The following is a 20,000-nucleotide window of genomic DNA, read 5'->3' as shown; positions in this document are numbered from 1 at the left end:
GAGGGTCTCCTTATGCAGTGGGGCAGTGACTCATGCCCTCTGCCTTGCGTGGTAGAGCTGTTTGGGCGGCGCACGAGCACCTGTTGCATCTGGGGGTACACAAGACCCTCGGGTTGCTCCAACTTAACTTCTTCTGGACGGGCATGCTGCGGGACATGTCCAACCTCCTGAAGGGCTGCACCCAGTGAGCTCGGCGGAAGCCAACGGCAAAGCCATGTTGCCCACAATTACAATCCATCAAGGTGTCTCGCGTCAACAAGTTGGTGGCTCTGGACATTTGGGGGCCCTTGCCTACCACTCCTAAGGGTGACAAGTACCTGCTGGTTGGGGTGGTGTATTTCACTGAGGCCTTTGTTCCAGGGCTACGTCATGGACAAAGGTGCTCCTGAACGGCTGTTGACCGATCAAGGGAAAACATTTTTGAGCACCCTGTTATGCGATGTGTGCAAACTTTTGGGTACAAAAAAAGTCTGTACTTCGTCATAGCACCCGCAGTCTGATGGTATGGTGGAGCGTCTTCACAGGACGCTCACATCAATGTTGTGCCACCAGGTTAGTGATTCCCAGCTCGACTGGAATCTCCAGATCCCCGGGGTCCTAGCCGCATATAGAATGGCTCCTCACGCTGTGACCGGATTTTTACCCTTCTTTCTGATGTACGGTAGGGATGCAGACCCCCCTGTGCATGTTCAGCTGCACGTTGATTTGCCCAAGATCGTGGACCACTTGCGTTTTAACATCTGAATATTGGCTGTGGCACGTGAGGCCTCCATTGTGAATTCGGGTTCTCGCCAGAGTGCTAATGAGCGACTGCGCAACTCCAACTCATCCACACATGCGTGGGCCACGGGGGACAAGGCCTGGCTACATTGCCCCCAGGTGCCTTTGTCTACATCGCCTGAAATGCTCAAACCCTGGAAGGGCCCCGTCGACATCGTACAAGTTGTCCACTGTACAGGTCGCGGCCTCCTCCACACGTGGAGGCCATGGAGGAGGCCGCAATGGCGTGGAGGAGGCTGACTCACTCACACATCATACACTGGGAGTGTCATGCTGCCAGATATGGCTGCAAGTTTGGTAGTACATGTTATGTATATCGTTTATTGTTAAATTTGAATCAAAGTTCCTGTGATTACTGTTGTTACATTGTACTTTATAGCTTTATTTTGGTGATTTTGAAAACATATGGTTAAGCCATGTTTCTTGCGGAAGTGCGGAGTTGGCCTGATAACTTTAATCTAAATTGTCTTATGGTTGTTATTGTTTGACTTGCATCACACTGAGATTTTTGCACACTGCGTTGTAATATGGTGGGTTTTTTTCTGGAAGATTTGCTGGTTTATCCAGGATGTTTCTTTTGCACATCGTCGCTTTAAGATGTTCTCTGTTCATATTTAGTTTGTTGCGGTTGCTCACAGGGCTATACCTAATAAATGAAACATTAAATGCGTCACTGTCAGATGGTGCAGACAATGTTGGTTCGTCCACCCCTCACGCCTGAAGCCCTTCGTCGTGCCGCGCACTCCTGCATCACCTACACACCGCGGGGGCCGAGCTTGTGACAGGTGATGCGTCCGTGAAGCCGAGCTCTCAGCGACGTCGTGTTGTTGCTCCTCCAGACAATGCGGGAGTGACGGGCCAGGGCCAGTTCACGCCGGCTGCTCCTGCCAACGGGCGGCCAAATGGCCTGCCGGACGTGCCCCCTGAAGGGCCCGTCGCATCTGCGCCACCTACGAAGCCCTGTTCCCTACGACGCGCACGAAGACTCTTAGTTTTTCATAACTCCGTTCGCACTCTCCACACACACACGCACCACACAACCCACCTGCTCTCGCGCCACCGGGTCACCTTAACCAGTGACCATTGCCGTTCTCTGTCGTTGGTCGGTCACGTTTTTTTTCCACGAGTGGCGGGTGCTTGGCCGCGGGTTGTGCGGTTGGCCGTGCGCTTTGTATATATGTCTATAGTGTAAATTTGTACAGGGGGTTGGGGTATATATGTCGTTATTGTTGTGTTGTTAGTTACTAGGCACACGTGTTCTATTTTATTCACAATTGAACTATTTTGAGGTTATCGACAGCCGGGATGGCTGTGTGGTACGCAGGGGTGGGGGGGGGGTGATGGAGAGGTATTATTGTGCACTCCCCATGCTGTCAGCTGGTAGCATCCCTCACATGTCAATAGGGGGCGGAAGAGTGGCTAAGCCCAATGTTAAAGGACTATGGCCCGAGGGGCCAACGGCAAATCCTGGGATAACGGATCCAGGAACTAAAAGACCCCAGACCCCAGGAGGGGGCTGGGGGATGATGTCACCCTCCGATGGAAGGTTCTGGAAGGAAGGCGTGGCCAGGGCGGAGCAAGCCACGGACTTGTATAAAAGCAGAACCTCTGAACAGGGCCGGGTAGTCGTCGTCCGGCTGAAGACAAGAAGCCTCCTGAAGACTGAAGAGCCCCAAGGGCAGAGCCGTACCCCTGCAAGGGTCGGCTCCAGCTTATATACCAGTGAAGACTCACGCTTCACTCACAGAGGACTTGTAGATTAACCAGTGAGAGGCGTATTAGATTGGAGAGTAAAACTCCATAGTGTATTGGGTGTGAGGGGCCGTTACCCCTCTGTGTTAAGTGTTAAATAAAACTGTGTTGCCTCAGAGAAGTTCCCTTATGGTGATTCAACCCACTACAGATATATAGAGATACGTAGAGATGCATAGACACTCATACAGATAAATGGAGACACATAGAGATACATAGAGACACAGAGATACATAGAGATAGATATATTTAGAGATACGTAGAGACCCACAGAGACCCATACACACCCACAGAGACTCATACTCAGAGACGTCTGTGCCAGGCTAGGTGCACCAGGAGGTCACGGGGCAGATCCAGCAGGTGCCACGGGTCGACTGACTGAGATGACTGGCTAATGCACCACCTGTGCCCCCTACTGTGCCAACTTGCTGTGCTTTAGCCACCCGGCGCTCCGCTCGTTGTTGTGAGCGTCGTTCCTCCGCCCTCCGTTGTTGTTGGAGGGCGACTACCTCCAACTGCCCAGCAGCGTCCTTCACGAGCCTCCTCCACAGAGGCCGATCTTGACACCGCTGGTACCGGTCATCGGCAAGTCCACTCAGCTCCACGTCCTCCTGTACCACGTCACTCCATCTCTTCTCTAGCCTGTCTCACTCACCCACCCACTCACCAACCTACTAAATCACCCACCTACTCACCTACCCACTCACTCACCCACCCACTCACACACTCACCCACTCACCCACCCACTCATCCACCCAATCACTCACTCACCCAATCACTCACCCACCCACTCACTCACGCACCCACTCACTCAATCACTCACTAACTCACCCACCCACCCATCCACTCACCCACAAACCCACTCACCCATCCACTCACTCGCCCACCCACTCAATTCCTATCGATTCCTATCAATTAACTATAGATGAATGAATCGATTGCGGCTGAATCAAATGATTTTGCATCGAACGCCTGGTTCTATGAATCGCTTGCTGTTGATTCTCACGACTGCATCACGACCCCGATTTATGAACTGATTCCCATCGATTTCTTTTTTACAATCACCGACCTCGATTTTCGATCCAGAAATCCATTAGCTATCGAATCTTTACGATTCGCCCTTGGAACCACCATCAAGGAAACGACCTACTATCGAATCCGTACGATTAACGGTAGGTCTACGATCCGGAAATCGATCCACTATCGAATCCTTACAATTCACTCTAGATCCACGATTCGGGAATCGATGCGCTATCAAATCTGGACGATTCAGTTGGATTCACGATCCTTGAATCGATTTCGATTCGAGTCCCTGCTCTTCGAGGCCTGTGGTGGTGAGTCGTGAGTGGTGGTGGTGATTGTGATGATCATGATGATGATGGTGGTGATGGTGATGATGATTTATAGATTTGTACAGTGGGTGCAGCATCATCGTCACCGCCTCCGGCGTGACGATGGGCTTCTCATCTCTTCGGATTCCTTCACTCAACACTCCACTGCCTCACTCTGTGCCCCCTCGTCACTGTACCAACAACAACAACCGCCATTCGCCACTAAGTGTCGGTGACATCACGGCGCTAGTGCCAGTCTATGTGCACCTTGAGGCCACGTGAAGTGTCGAACGCTCGCTGGCAGGAGGTCACGGGGCAGACCCAGCAGATGCCACGGGTCGACTGACTGAGATGAGTGGATGATGCACCACCTGTGCCGCCTACTGTGCCAACTCGCTGCGCTTTAGTCACCCCATGCTCCGCTCTTTGTTGTGAGCGTCGCTCCTCCGCCCTCCCAGTAGCAGCGTCATTCACGAGCCTCCTCCACTGAGGCCGATCTTGACACCGCTGGTACCAGTCATCGGCAAGTCCACTCAGCTCCACGTCCTCCTGTACCACATCACTCCATTTTTTCTCTTGCCCGTGCCGCGCCCGTTTCGCCCCTTTTATCCGACCAAACAAAAGCTGTTTCGGCATGCGGTGGCTGGGCATGCGGGCTACATGACCCAGCCAACGCAGCCTTGCCTGCCGGAGGAGCTCACCGATGGGACTTTCTCCAGATCTTTCAAGGATTTGTGAGCTCCTCACACAATCCAGCCTGCAGGTTAAACCCAGGATGAATCGTAGGCAAACCAGCCTAAATGTTTCTAACTGGCGAAGATGTTCCATTAGGGGGTCCACGTTTCGCAAGCGTAGAGAAGGGAGGGAATGACTTGCCAAGAAGACCTGAAGCTTCGTGCGGAGCGACAGACAAGGGAGCTTCCACACAGCTTTACGCAACCGATGAAAAGATAATGCCGCTCGGATGATTCGGAGTGCGACCTCTGCTGTCAAACCGGAGCCAGTCATGAGCACACTGCCCAGGTATGGGAAACTCTCCACTCTCTCCACAACTACTCCATCACCAATTGTGAGTTGTGGGGGTGGAGTGTCTGATGGTACAAAATACCCAGGCAGGTGCTTCGTTTTGGTGGGGCTGATGGTAATGCCCCACCTCTTAGTGGCAATCTCCAGGTTCAGCAGCAGCGCCTCCAACTCCTCCTCTGAGTGAGCAGCAATTACCGGATCATCGGAATTTTTCCGACGTGGTTCAGCGGTAATTAGATGAAGGTGGAGGGGTTACTAGCCCCTCGCACCCATCCAGAGCCCCCATTTGGCCACTGCGGTGGCTACAGACGCAATGAGGGGAATGGCCGATCTAAGGTGGCCCTCCCCCCATGGCACTGCCCACCACAGTGTTGCCGTCCGGCACCGCGTGGAGGTACCATGCACTGTACCACGCACTGTTTAACGCACTGTACCACACTACCCCACCCCGGCACTGTGCCCCCCACACCCCTCACTACCACGCACTGTATCCCACACCCCTTCACTGTACCCCCACCTTCTCCTTCCCACCTCCCCTCCCCCCCCACCCTTTCCTTCCCCCTTCAGCTGCACGTTCGACGAACACATTGAACGGTGGCGGGCTATCTTCTTGAAAATGAGCGCCGCAAACTTGAAATTCAAGCCTCAAAAGTGTCACCTTTTACGTGAGTCTGTGCGGTATCTGGGGCATATCATCAGCTGTTCGGGCATTTCCACTGACCCTGACAAAACCAAGAGTGTTAGCTCGTGGCCGACTCCAACCTCCTATCGTCGTTTCCATTGCTAAGTCCCTCCATGCCCTGATGGCAAAAGGTGTAAAATTTCACTGTGGGGAGGTTGAACTGTCTGCGTTCGATGCGCTGCGCGATGCCTTGGTGAAAGCACCACCCTTGAGTTACCCTGACTTTTCGAAACCGTTCGTACTTGATACGGACGCCACTAATACCGGTATCGGTGGGGTGCTCTCCCCCCCCCCACAGAGCATCCCCCCGCGATGTCGCGTGTGGTGGAGGTGGAGCAGAAGTTCTTGCTGGGCGAGCGCACGGAGGAGCTGCTGTTGGCCGCCGGCGGGCGCCTGCTGGCGGAGTGGCGATTCCGCGACGTCTACCACGACGTGGTGGGTCACGACGTGGTGGACCACGACGTGGACGGGAGCCTCGCGCTGGCCCTGGCCGACCTCTGGCTCCGCCGCAGGGACTCCGTCTGGCAGCTCAAGTACCCCGTGGGCGGGGCGGTGATCACGGTGAGGGTGCCCGCTGTTGAAGAGGTACCCACAGTTAGGGAGGTATCCACGGTGGTGGAGGTATCCACGGTGGTTGAGGTACCTGCGGTCAGAGTTGCCACGCCGGGGGCGGTGGCGTCGCACGGCCGGACTGGCGGGCCGCCTCCCTCCCCCAGGAGGAGATGGAGGCCAAAGTCTCCACCACGGCCTCCCCCACTACCTCCACCGTGACATCCTCCACCTCCACCGTGACATCCCCCACCTCTACCTCCACCGTCACATCCCCCACCTCCTCCACCTCCACCGTGACATCCTCCACCTCCTCCACCACCTCCACCATGACATACATCTCCACCGTGACATACACCTCCACCGTGACATCCTCCTCCGCCCAGACCTCCTCCCCTGCGGAGGACCGGCTGGTGCAGCGCTACGTGGAGACGGAGTGCGAGGCGGAGATCGTGGAGCGGGTGGCGGCCGTGCTGGGTGTGGGCGCGGCGGTAGGCAGCGTTGACGAGCTGGTGGAGAGGGCGCATCTCAGGTGACCTCGGCACCGCCCCATAGACTCAACACTGCTATCCATAGGCTCAACACTACCCATAGCCTCCACACTGCTATCCATAGACTCAACACTACCCAAATTCAGAACATCTTGTGAATGTGATTAAAGATATTAAACTTACTCCTGATGATATTCTGGTAAGTTTTGATGTGATTTCTCTATTCACTAAGGTTCCAGTGGACGAATCGCTTAAATTACTTGATACACTAGTAAAGAATACTGGTTTACCAAAAGATATTCCGAAACTTGCTGGCCATTGTTTAAATAACACTTACTTCTTATGGAGAGGGGATTTCTTTAAACAAAAGGAAGGAGCAGCAATGGGTTCTCCTTTATCCCCTGCTATAGCAAATTTGTACATGGAAAACTTTGAAATAAGAGCACTTGCCTCGTGCACATTAAAACCATCCTTTTGGTTTAGATATGTGGATGACACTTTGGTTGTCTGGCCACATGGTAAAGATACACTTAATGATTTTCTAAATCATCTCAATGCACAAAACCCAGCCATCCAGTTCACCATGGAAATGGAGGTGAATAACACACTCCCATTCCTAGATATTTTGCTTGGACATGGCCTAAACGGTAAAATAACACAGCGTTTACAGAAAGCAAACGCACACTGATGCCTATCTGAATGCAGAATCACATCATCATCCAGCTCAGAAATCCTCTCTTATCAAGACGCTCGTACATCGGGCTAAAACAGTGTCAGATGGTGAGAGTCTAGTGAGAGAGATTAAACACGTTAAAGACGCACTATGACAGAATGGCTACAATAATGCTCAAATTAACAGAGCACTGAATGCCAAATCACGATCGCAAAGCAATACTGCTGAAAGCGACCAGATTGTTAAAACAATAAAAATTCCATATATCTCAGGAGTAACTGACAAATTAGCCCACGTTTTGCAAAAGCAAAACATTACAGTAAGATTTGGTACAGTACACAAAATTCAAAAACTAGTATTTTGCACTAAAGACGCATTACCTAAATTATCAACAGAAGGTGTATATCGGATTAATTGTTTATGTGGCAGATGCTATATTGGACAGACGGGACATAACATCAGCGTAAGACTAAAAGAACATCAGAGAAATATTAAATTATCTCAAACACAACTGTCGGCAGTGGCAGAACATGCTTGTCAACAAGGACACTCAATTGATTTTGACAATGTTGCAGTGGTGTGTAAAACTAATTATTACTGGCAAAGACTAATTAGAGAATCCATTGAAATTGAGAGGAACAAGAATAACTTTAATCGCTCTGACAGCTACAGGCTTAGTGCGGCCTGGAAGCGTATTATTAAATAATACACATTACATTTTGATTTAAAGCTTTCGTGACTGCAGTGATTCATGTTCTTGGCTCATTCGGTGCAGTCACGTTGGGGGGGAAGCAATAAAATAATAGAATATCTATGTTTGTTGTTTCCCTTCGGCGTGGCTTTGCCGAGGAAGCTAAGAATATGAATGCATATTACAATTCCTTATAGGGGAAACACATACTAATTAACGGATTACTAACATAGCATATAATCACTAACACACATTACAACTAATTACTAATCTACAACTCATTACTAATCATAACCAATGACTGATTACTAATCGATTATATAATTACAATACCCCCCCCTTCTGCCTCTAATCACTGCACCTGATATGAGTTAAATGATGACGTCACCCTGCTGCTCTATATAAAATCGGGAGCAAGCGAGGGCTTTACCATTCTGGCGAATTGCCCGATGATGCTGGATGTATTTACCAGCGAAACGTCGTACTCAAACTGTAAATGTTGTGGATTCACTCTTCAACACACCGGTGGGCTAAAGTAGTGAATTATTTGTCTTTTGTCAACGTGACACTTTTTTTGCTGATTAGCCGTGTCGGGTGGTGGAGGGTTACGACACATTTATAAATAACTGGCAAAGGAGGCCTCATGATGTAGATGCTTACCCCGAGCTCATTACTCTGATAGTGCGTTGTTTTTGAACTGTGCGCCTTTTGGCGTCATCTGGTCGAACACCACATGAGATTAGGCTCTAAGAAAAGCTGTCTCTGGTGTGGACCATTCAGTTTCAAGGACAATGCATACATTATCAGAGTATTGTTTTTTGTTTGCATACGACTGCAAGTATTGTGGTTAATGTAAACATGGTTCCTTGCAAAAGGTGTCAGTTTTGTTGCCAGAAAAAAGGGGAAACCCTGTTAGTATATTACCCATAGACTCAACACTACCCATAGACTCAACACTACCCATAGACTCAACACTGCTACCCAGAGACTCGACACTACCCATAGACTCAGCACCACCCATAGACTTAACACTTCTCATAGACACAACACCGCCCATAGACTCAACACTGCCCATAGACTCAACACTGCTACCCATAGACTCAACACTACCCATAGACTCAACACTGATACCCATAGACTCAACACTGCCAATAGACTCAACACTACCCATGGACTCAACACTGCTACCCATAGACTCAACACTGCTACCCATAGACTCAACACTACCCATAGACTCAACACTGCTACCCATAGACTCGACACTACCCATAGACACACCACCACCACGTAGACTTAACAACACCGTCGCCCGCACCCCTTGTCACCGTCCCAGGCCGTTTGCCGAGTTCGGCACTGAGCGGCGGCGCTACCTCCTCCCCGCCCGTGGCGTTGAGGAGGCGGAGGCGGTGGAGGGGGTGGAAGGGGTGGAGGGGGCGGAGGTGGTGGAAGGGGTGGAGGAGGTGGAGGGGGAGGGAGTGGAGCGTCTGGGCTCCGTGTGCGTAGACCTGGACGTGAGCGACTTTGGCTACGCCGTGGGGGAGCTGGAGGTGGTGTGCCGGGAGGAGCGGTCGGTCCCACGGGCCGTGCTGGCTGTACAGGCCGTGGCCAGCCAACTCGGTGGGTGTGTGTAGGGTGTCGTGTGTGTAGGGTGTGTAGTGTGTGTATGGGTTGTAGGGTGGGTGTTTGGTGTAGGGTGTGTGTGTGTAGGGTGTGTGTGTGTAGGGTGTGTGTAATGTGGGTGTAGGATGTAGGGTGTGTGTCGGGGTTGCAGGGTGTGTGTGTAGGCTGTGTGTGTTTTGGGTGTGTGTGTTGGGTGTGTGTGTATGGTTATAGTGTGTGTCGGGTGTATGTGTGTAGGGTGTGTGTAGGGCAAGGGTGTCCAAACTACGGCCCGCGGGCCAACTGTGGCCCGCGGTCAAGGTTTTATTGGCCCGCAGCAAATTCTGAAAATATAATTGAATATGGCCCGCACAAGAAGCTTGAGCTCAACTCTGTTGCACTTCTTAGTTTCAACACTAGATGGAGCCAGCCACGGAAAACCGTGCTTCTCCACTAAACAAAATTAAGCAAAGAAAAACTTTTACCGCGAGTCACCAGAAATGGCAGCACCGAAGAAACGCAAAATAGCAAGTGAGAGTAGAAGATTTCAAACACGGTGGGAAAATGAATATTTTTTCAAAGAAATCAACGGAATGTGTGTCTGTTTGATTTGCAATGAAGATGTTGCTGTGATGAAAGAGTATAATGTCCGTCGGCACTATGAGACCAAACATCAGAGCTACACATCGTACACCGGTGCCGAACGAACACAGAAAGTCAAGCAAATGGCGGCTAGCCTGCAAGCTCAACAACAATTTTTTTTCGTGCTAACAAAATACAGGAAAACGCCACAACAGCAAGCTATGAAGTCACTAAACTTATTGCCCAGCATGGCAAACCGTTCTCAGACGGTGATTTCATAAAGCAGTGCCTCATCAAAGTCACAGAAATAATGTGCCCGGAAAAAGTGCAGGATTTCAACAGCGTGAGCTTATCCAGAAATACATGGTGCGGAGAATCGAGGACTTGTCAGCTAACTTGAAACTTCAGCTGAGAGACAAAGCTTGTGCTTTTGATTTTTACTCGATAGCATGCGACGAGAGCACAGATGCCACAGACACCGCGCAGCTGTTAATTTTTTTTCGGGGAGTAGATAATTTTTGCTGTACGGAGGAACTGCTTGATATGATGAGCCTAAAAGGCAAAACGATGGGTAGAGATATTTTTGAAGCTGTGTCAGAGGCAGTTGAAAAGATGGGGCTTAAATGGGACAAGCTCTGTGGAGTAACAACGGATGGAGCTCCGGTCATGACGGGCGAGCGCAAAGGAATGGCATCGATGGTGTGCGCCAAGGTAAAAGAGAGCGGAGGTGAGGCTGTTAGGATGCACTGTATAATCCACCAAGAAGCACTGTGTGCCAAGACTGTCCAGCTGGGCAATGTCATGAACACTGTTGTAAAAACTGTCAACATAATTCGAGCTAGAGGACTGTACCACAGAGAAATTCAACCTTTCCTATCTGATGTGGATGCTGAATACGGGGATGTACTCTACCACTCTGATGTGCGCTGGCTCAGCCGCGGCTCTGTGCTGCAGTGGTTTTATTCGCTGAGATCAGAAATCGACCAGTTTTTGAAAGAGAAGGGCCGACCTCTTCATGAAATGAGTGACCCTCTGTGGCTGGCAGACCTGGCATTTTTAGTTGATCTTACTCATCATCTGAATACACTGAACAAGAACCTACAAGGCAAAGAACAGCTGGTGCCACACCTGTATGCGCAAATGTAAGCCTTCTGTGTAAAGCTCCGCCTGTTTGAGACACAACTATGAAGCTTTAATGCTACACACTTCCCTGCGCTGTCTGAAATCAAGTCTGCTTTTCCAAAGGCCGACCTTTCTGCTAAAAAGGAGAAATGTGTCTGTGATTGTATCTCTCATGACAGAATTCAACCAGCGTTTCCAAGATTTTTTTGTCATTGAAAAACAAATCAAGCTGTTCTTGACCCCCTTCCTGGTGGATGCAGAAGAAGTGGAAGAGAGTCTGCAGTTAGAACTGATTGAAATGCAATGTGATGATTCTCTGAAGAGTCAACATCAGCTTCTCTCCCTCCCTGACTTCTATCAGAGTTTGGATAATACCAAGTTTCCTCTGATGAGACGCCACGCAAAAAGAATGATGAGCCTGTTCGGCTCAACATAGATATGTGAACAAACATTTTCTCTGTTAAATCAGAACAAAAGCAGACTGAGAACCAGAATGACTGATAGCCATCTCTGTGAAGTCCTTTGTGTCTCAACCACCAAACTTTCTCCTGACATGTCAGCCATTCTTCAATCCAAAGGACAGGATCACTGCTCCCACTGAGTGCAATGTTCTTCACATTATAGGTGAGTTAGAAATACAAACAGTATTCATGTGTCAATATGTCACCTCTAGTGTGTGGCCCGGCCTTTTGTTTATTTTTCTGTATTTGGCCCTCACTAAAAAAACTTTGGACACCCCTGGTGTAGGGTGTGTGTGTCGAGTGTGTGAGTGTAGGGTGTAGGGTCTGGGTGTAGGGTGTGGGTGTAGGGTGTGTGTGTAGGGTGTGTGTAGGGTGTGTGTAGGGTGTGTGTAGGGTGTGTGTAGAGTGTGTTTAGGGTGTGTGTCTGTGTGTGTAGATAGTGGGTTCGGCAAAACAACCCCCTACCTCCTCGCTGTGCCGGACGGGCAACTCTGTCGTGGACAGTGCTGTGGGGGGAGATCCAATTTTGATTGGCTCCTCCCCTCATGGCTTATGTGTCCACCACAGGGGCTAAACGGGGGCTCTGGACGGGTGCGAGGGGCTGGTAACCCCTCCACCTTCAATTAATTACCACGAAACCACGAGTTAAACTGAAATATGTAACTAATAAGCTTGTGCCGGAGGCCCCGGGGGGCCAGGCGTCTATGACGTCTCCTGGCCAAACCCCAATTGGCGGAGCCAGGAGATTGAATATCCACCCTCGGGGCTCCTCCAGAAACAACGAAAAGCCACTACGGGTGGCCACGTGGAATGTTCGAACGCTCACTGCGGAGGAGAGGCTGCCACTCCTCTGTCGGGAGCTGGACCGGTACCGCCTGGATCTATGCGGCATTCAGGAGGTCCGGTGGACCGGCTCTGGCTCCTGCCACCATGAGGGGTGGACAGTCCTCTACTCGGGGCAGCAGACTGCCAAACAACAGGGTGTGGCTCTTCTTTTGAACAAAATAATGAAGGGGGCGTCGGAGCGTGGCGGTGAGGTGTGGGAAGCTGTAAGCCCTAGGCTACTTTGGGCTCGCCTTACCATCAACCGGAGGCGAGGAATGGTGGTCGTGGTTACTTATGCCCCCACCGAAGATGAACATCCGTGGAGGGATGCAGGCAAAGCCGATGAGTCAGATTCCTTCTATGACCTCCTGTCACAGGTGCTGGCTAAAGTGGCCCCTCGGGATAGAGTCATCATGTTGGGTGACTTTAATGCCCGAGTTGGTCATGATACTGGCACCTGGTCTGGAGTGATTGGAGGGCATGGGCCAGATCAGCTCAATAACAACGGTAGGAGGCTGCTAGATTTTTGTGCAGCCCATGGGCTTGTAATTACCAACACGCTGTTCCGGCATCGGCGCATCCACACAACATCATGGATGCATGCCGGGTCCAAGCAAGAACATCTGCTGGACTACATAGTGATGGACCAGCGGATGCAAGCCTATGTCCTTGACACCAGGACCTACCGTGGAGCTGATCTGCCCTCTGACCATCGACTAGTCATCTGTAAGATGCGCCTGCCATTCTTCCACTCCGGTGGTGGGTGTACACCCAGGACCCCATTCCGACCTAAAGTGGCCTGGTCTCAGTTATCTGATGAAAGTTGCAAGCGGGAATTTCATCATCGCTTGCGGCTGGGATTGGCATCGTCCCCGACTCCTCCTGATGTCGAGGGTAAATGGGCGAGGTTTAGAACTGTGACTCATGCAGCTGCAATGGCTGCTTTGGGTACGCAGTCCAGACCTCCCCAGAGACCCTGGCTGACAGAGGAGGTGTTCAGGATGGTTGAGAAAAAGCGACAGGCCCACTGTCATCGGCTATAGAATCCCACGTCAGAGAATGAGGAGGCTTACCGCAGCCTTCACTCGGAGGTTCGGAGAGCCGTGAGGCGCTGCAAGGATGGGTGGTGGTCGCGGGTTGCTGAGGAGATGGAGTCTGCCTCAGTGGCCCGCGATCACAAATCTCTATTTAACTCCAAAAAAGTAACCTGCAGCACCACACCTATTACCATCATTAGGGGAAAAAACGGTGATCCAATCTCCGACCCCCAGGAACAGGTTTGCAGATTTGCTGAGCATTTCTATGAGGTCCTGGGGGAGGGAAAATCCCTCAGCCAGGAAAACATCGTGGCACAAAGTGAGGATGACCCTGCTGAGGCTGTGGTGCCTCAAATATTGGAATAAGTCACCCCCTGTGAGTGGCTGGCTGAGGTGCCATCTGTTGAGGAAGTACTGAAGGCGATCTGGAGTCTGAGACCAGGAAAGGCAGCGGGCAGAGATGATCTCCCAAGCGAAATGCTGAGGGAGGGTGGCGTTTGTGCACAGACTGCCCTATATGACATCATAACAACGGTCTGGGCCGGTGGACGGGTTCCGCAGGATTGGAAGGATGCCCTGGTGGTCCCCCTCTTTAAGAAGGGGGACCGCACAGACTGTAACAACTACAGGGGCATCTCACTCCTCAGTGTGCCGGGAAAGGTCCTGGCAAGGATTATTCAGCATCGCCTTGCCAGGCACGCTGAGGAGAGGCTTGCGGAGCCCCAATGCGGTTTCAGGAAAGGGCGGTCCTGCACAGATTCCATATTTTCTGTCCGTCTGCTACAGCAGAGGTGTAGGGAATTCCAACAAGACCTACATCTCTGCTTTATTGACCTGGTCAAGGCCTATGATACCATCAGTAGGCCTGGGCTCTGGGTCGTTCTTCGTGCTTTTGGAGTACCTGACCCTCTGCTCACGATCATTAAGGACCTTCATGATGGTGAGCGGGCCCGGGTAAAACTACGTGGCTGGGAGTGAGAGCCATTCCCTGTACACCTTGGGGTGCGACAGGGATGTCCTCTGGCTCCCACATTATTTAACATCTATTTTGACCACGTAGTTCGTGAAGCCTTCAATAGCTGTACCGGGGGAATCTCCATATGGTACAGATATAATGGGAGGCTGATCGATGCCCGGGTGCGGTCAAGGGATGGCTCCCTATTGGTCAACCACGTTATGTATGCTGATGATTTGGTAATAGCTGCTCAGTCAGAGGAGGAGTTGGAGACGCTGCTGCTGAGACTGGAGCGTGCCACTAAGAGGTGGGGCCTTACCATCAGCCCCACCAAAACTAAGCACCTGCCTGGGTATTTTGTACCGTCGGACACTCCACCCCCACAACTCCCAATCGGTGATGGGGCAGTTGTGGAGAGAGTGGAGAGTTTCCCAGACCTGGGAAGTGTGCTTATGACTGGCTCCAGTTTAACAGCAGAGGTCTCACTCCGAATCAGTCGAGCGGCAATATCTTTTCATCGGTTGCGTAACGCTGTGTGGAAGCTACCTGGTCTGTCGCTCCGCACTAAGCTTCAGGTCTTCTCGGCCACGGTCATTCCCTCCCTTCTCTACGCTTGCGAAACGTGGACCCCCCTAATGGAACATCTTCGCCGGTTAGAAACATTTAGGCTGGCCTGCCTACGATCCATCCTGGGTTTAACCAGACTGGATTGTGTGAGGAGCTCACAAATACTTGAAAGATCTGGGCAAGTTCCCATCGGTGAGCTCCTCCGGCGGGCAAGGCTGCGATGGCTGGGTCATGTAGCCCGCATGCCCAGCCAACGCATGCCGAAACAGCTTTTGTTCGGCCGGATTGAGGGGGCTAAGCGGGCGCGGCACGGGCTAGAGAAGAGATGGAGTGATGTGGTACATGAGGACGTGGAGCTGAGTGGACTTGCCGATGACTGGTACCAGCGGTGTCAAGATCAACCTCTGTGGAGGAGGCTCGTGAAGGATGCTACTGGGCAGTTGGAGGTAGTCGCCCTCCAACAACAACGGAGGGCGGAGGAGCGACGCTCACAACAACGAGCAGAGCGCCGGGTGGCTAAAGCACAGCAGGTTGCACAGTAGGGGGCACAGGTGGTGCATCAGCCAGTCATCTCAGTCAGTCGACCCGTGGCACCTGGGTCTGCCCCGTGACCTCCTGCCAGCGGGCATTCGACACTTCACGTGGCCTCAGGGTGCACATAGCCTGGCACAAGCGTCGTGGTGACGTCACCGCCACTTAGTGGCGAATGGCGGTTGTTGTTGTTGTAGATAGTGGGGAGCGATAGTGTAGCGGTTAGCGCTCTGCGCTATGAATCTGGCGACCCGGGTTCGATTCCCGCTCACGGCCAACACCAGTGACGATTATCTGAACCGGTCCCGGGCCTCTCCTAGGTCGACTCAGCCTCAAATGAGTACCTGGTGCGCTGTGTAAACATTGCCACTAGGGAGACAAAGGCGGTCGGGCGTGGTGCTGGCCACCCACCCCCTCGTGTACCGTTCCGGCCTTCATAGGTGCTCGCTAACAGCACTTGCCCCTACAGTCTGTTAAGGCTATATGGGGGATATTTGTAGATGCGCAAGTGGGGAGCGGCAGTGTAGTGGTTAGCGCACTGTGCTATGAACCCGGCGACCCGAGTTCGATTCCCGCTTACGGCCAACACCACCAGAGGCGATTGTCTGAACCGGTCCTGGACCTCCCCTAGGTATAGTCAGCCTCAAATGAGTACCTGGTGCGGTGTGGAAACATCGCTAGCACTGGGGAGACAAAAGCGACAGGACGTGGTTCTGGCCACCCACCCGCCGGTGTGCCGTGCCTGCCTTCATTGGCGCTGCTACTCGCTAAGAGCACTTGACCCTACAGTCTACATGGGGGTGCTTTGTCTTGGGGGGTGCTTTGTCTTTGTTTTGTGTGTATGGTGGGGGTGCCATCTGTGATTCTCATATTTCACTCACCCACTTACTCACTCACCTACTCACTGACCTATTCATTCACTCACCCCCTCACCCACTCACCCACTCACTCCTCACCACTCCCACTCACCACCTCAACTACTCATTCACTCACCAACCCACTTACCCAAAGTACTCTTCCACTTTTCCACTTACCCATTCACTCATCCATCCACCAACACACTCATTCACTTTCTTATTCACCCACTCACTCACTCACCCACCCACTCACAAATTTACTTGCTCACTCACCACTCTCACCACCCCACTCGCCACCCACACAGAGTTGGTGAGCGGCACCAACCTGCTGAGCAAGCTGGCTGTCTTCCTGCGTGACCACCGCCCTGACCTCTACCGACGGCTCGTCGATGCCCACGTCCTCGGCTGACTTCGCCGGTGACGTCGACCAGTGACCTTGGTTGACCTTTGCCGATGACCTCGGCTGGTGACCTGAGCTGGTGACTTTGGGTGACCTTTTGCTGGGGAACTCGGCTGGTGACCTCGGCTGGTGACCTCAGCTGGTGACCTCAGCTGGTGACCTCACCTGGTGACCTTGGAAGATGACCTTGGCTGACAAAGATCCCACGTGTAGCCTCCAGCAGGCTGTAGGGGCAAGTGCTGTTAGTAGCACCTACACACAGACAAAGATCCCCCGTGTAGCTTCTAGCAGGCTGTAGGGGCAAGTGCTGTGTTGTATATATTGTGTGACGTGTAAATTTTAAAGGAAATGTGATAAAATAATAAAATATTTTTTTGTTCAATTATGTTAATGTCTGCAATTAAGTGTGGTTAAGAATGAGTGTATAAAATTGTTACGATGTAATGCTTGCGTACGTGATTATTTGTGCGTGATCAGTTACTATGTGTTATACTCTGGTTCTTTCGGTAAAGTCACATAGATAGAAATAAAATAAAATAAATCACGACGTTTCGAATGCAACACGAGCGCTCGTCTTCAGGTGAAGATCGCGACAGCTGCGATGTCAGCTGCCTTGTGAGCTTCAAATCAAGATTATTACAAGTTAGTGATTATGTGTGCGTGTGATTGTGTGATTTCGCTGTCTAGGGGTATGTATCAATGATTCTCGCTTTAACATTCATAATTCTCACTTTAACATTCACGATTCTCGCTTTAACATTCACGATTCTCGCTTCAAGATTCATGATTCTCGCTTCAACATTCATGATTCTCGCCTTAACATTCATGATTCTCACTTTAACATTCACGATTCTCGCTTTAACATTCATGATTCCCCCTTTAATATTCATGCTTCTCGCTTTAACAATCATGATTTTCGCTTCAACATTCATGATTCTCACTTTAACATTCACGATTCTCGCTTTAACATTCACGATTCTCGCTTTAACATTCATGATTCTCGCTTGAACATTCATGATTATCGCCTCAAGATTCATGATTTTCGCTTTAACATTCATGATTATCGCTTTAACATTCACAATTCTCACTTTAACATTCATGATTCTCGCTTTAACATTCACGATTCTCGCTTTTAACATTCATGATTCTCCCTTTAACATTCACGATTCTCGCTTTTAATATTCATGATTCTCGCTTCAACATTAATGATTCTCACTTTAACATTAACGATTATCGCTTTAACATTCACGATTCTCGCTTTAACATTCATGATTATCGCTTTCAGGTTTATGATTCTCGCTTAAACATTAATGATTCTCGCTTTAACATTCATTATCGCTTTAACATTCACGATTCTCACTTTAACATTCACGCTTCTCGCTTTAACATGAATTTCGCTTTAAGAATCGTGATTCTCGCTTAACATTCACGATTCTCACTTTAACATTCACGATTCTCGCTTCAACATTCACGATTCTCGCTTTAACATTCATGATTCTTGCTTTAACATTCACGATTCTCGCTTTAACATTCATGATTCTCACTTCAACATTCCTGATTCTGGCTTCAACATTCATTATTCTCACTTTAACATTCACGATTCTTGCTTCAACATTCACGATTCTCGCTTTAACATTCACGATTCTTGCTTTAACATTCATGATTCTCGCTTTAACATTTATGCTTCTCACTGTTAGGAACCGGGCCGCACAGCAGAAGGTGAGCGGTGAGTCCCCGCGTGGCCCGCCCATTATTTTACTTACCACTTCCGTCCGCGCCTCTTTCCCGCACTGCGTACTTGTCTCAGTCACATTTTTGGTAAGCCCACAAGCTAACCCCTCGCCAAAATGAGTAAAAAACCAACGTCGCTGGAGAGCTTCTTTGAAATGGGGGAAAGACCCAATGATAACCCCCCCCCCCCCCCTGGCCTGTCCGTGAAAAAATTGTCTTCCACAAAACCGGTCCCTGGTGCCAATATAGTTGGGGACCGCTGCTTTAGGGGTTGCAGCCCAGGGGCCTCCGCCAGTTGCAGGGCCTCCAGAGATGAAGTGAAAAGTTATTTTATTTGTGAGTGCTGAATTTTATTTGTTGTTAGCCTTGTAAAAAATGCAATTTTATTTTTCCTTAACTTTGTTTTCCTTACTCGTTGGGTCTTTCGGTAAAGTCACGTAGATAGAAAAATAATAAAAGATCACGACGTTTAGATCGCAACACAATCGTCCTCAGGTGAAAAAAGATAGAGGCAGTAGCTGAATTGACATGCTAATCTCACAAAACAATGGCCAGGCCCAACAGCTTTGGGGTGCCCTCGATCTTCCTTCTCTAACCCCGCCCACTTACCCTGGGGCTGCACCCATCTCAGGCCTATATAACACCCTGCTTCAGCAGCTCTCTTGCTATATGTTTTCACCTGATGACGATTACTTGTGTTGCAATTGAAGCGTGATTTTTATTTATTCTTTTTCTATCTATGTGACTTTACCGAAAGACCAAAGAGTATGATTTTCTGCAGTCACGAAAGCTTTAAGTCAACATTCGTTTTTCTTTTGAAAATATTACTGGGGGCCTCACGGTACCTGTAGCCCAGGGGGCCTACAAAATCTTAATTCAGGCCTGCTGGCCACGCCTCCCTTCTGGAACCTACCAGCGGGTTCCCGGGCTCTCTTCACGTGCCCCCTTCCATAATCTCTCTCCCGAGATCCCTCTTGGAGTTTATCACGTGGCCTGTGGTCAGTCAGGGCTGCTTCAAGCCGCAGATCCCCTTCCCTGCCAGCAGATAGCACTATGCTGCTTCGTGACCATTTCTATGTTACTGCATCACCCCCCACCCCCCTGTGAAAAATAAACAGCCGACCCGACTGACATCAGCCACATCCATAACGGGGAGATCCACAAAGCGCAAAGCGCGCCAACGCAACAACCGCAACATCGCGAACAACAAACCACGACAACAACAAAAACCCCACAGGTGTGTGTGTGTGTTTGTGTGTCTGTGTGTGTCTTTGTCTCATCCTGCACAAAAGACAAAGATCCCCCATATAGCCTTAACAGACTGTAGGGGCAAGTGCAGTTAGCGAGTACCTATGAAT

The 20,000-nt window shown here is 50.5% G+C and overlaps 1 protein-coding gene across 3 annotated transcripts; it reads left to right on the top strand.

Annotated features, from left to right (window-relative positions):
• The first annotated feature begins 2,319 nt into the window (after positions 1-2,319).
• Positions 2,320-17,293, top strand: THTPA (thiamine triphosphatase). Of its 3 annotated transcripts, none has more exons than XM_032980414.2 (6): positions 2,336-3,866; positions 5,457-5,554; positions 5,870-6,132; positions 6,507-6,652; positions 9,309-9,592; positions 16,817-17,293. In XM_032980414.2, the coding sequence occupies exons 2-6, from the start codon at positions 5,506-5,508 to the stop codon at positions 16,918-16,920; spliced, it is 846 nt and encodes a 281-aa protein (XP_032836305.1). In that variant the 5' UTR covers positions 2,336-3,866; positions 5,457-5,505; the 3' UTR covers positions 16,921-17,293. The 3 variants fall into 3 exon arrangements, with proteins under 3 accessions (XP_032836303.1, XP_032836305.1, XP_032836304.2); XM_032980413.2 differs by lacking the exon at positions 2,336-3,866 and adding an exon at positions 3,883-4,886; XM_032980412.2 differs by lacking the exon at positions 5,457-5,554 and having other exon boundaries at positions 2,320-3,866.
• Positions 17,294-20,000: the final 2,707 nt, after the last annotated feature.

Source organism: Petromyzon marinus (assembly GCF_048934315.1).
Source record: "Petromyzon marinus isolate PM22_M1 ecotype Great Lakes invasive population chromosome 68 unlocalized genomic scaffold, UKy_Petmar_22M1.pri1.0 chr68_unloc.1, whole genome shotgun sequence".
In the NCBI taxonomy this organism is placed as follows: domain Eukaryota; kingdom Metazoa; phylum Chordata; class Hyperoartia; order Petromyzontiformes; family Petromyzontidae; genus Petromyzon; species Petromyzon marinus.
Note: the sequence above shows the minus strand (reverse complement) of the source record. Positions and strands in the feature narration are given on the sequence as shown.

Excerpts from the sequence above, each read along its gene's own strand:
- THTPA (XM_032980412.2), top strand. The coding sequence starts at position 3,458 with ATGAATGAATCGATTGCGGCTGAATCAAATGATTTTGCATCGAACGCC. Across the intron at positions 6,133-6,506 it reads TGGGCGGGGCGGTGATCACG|ACCTCCTCCCCTGCGGAGGA; the intron begins GTGAGGGTGCCC and ends TCCTCCGCCCAG. Across the intron at positions 9,593-16,816 it reads GGCCGTGGCCAGCCAACTCG|AGTTGGTGAGCGGCACCAAC; the intron begins GTGGGTGTGTGT and ends CCACCCACACAG.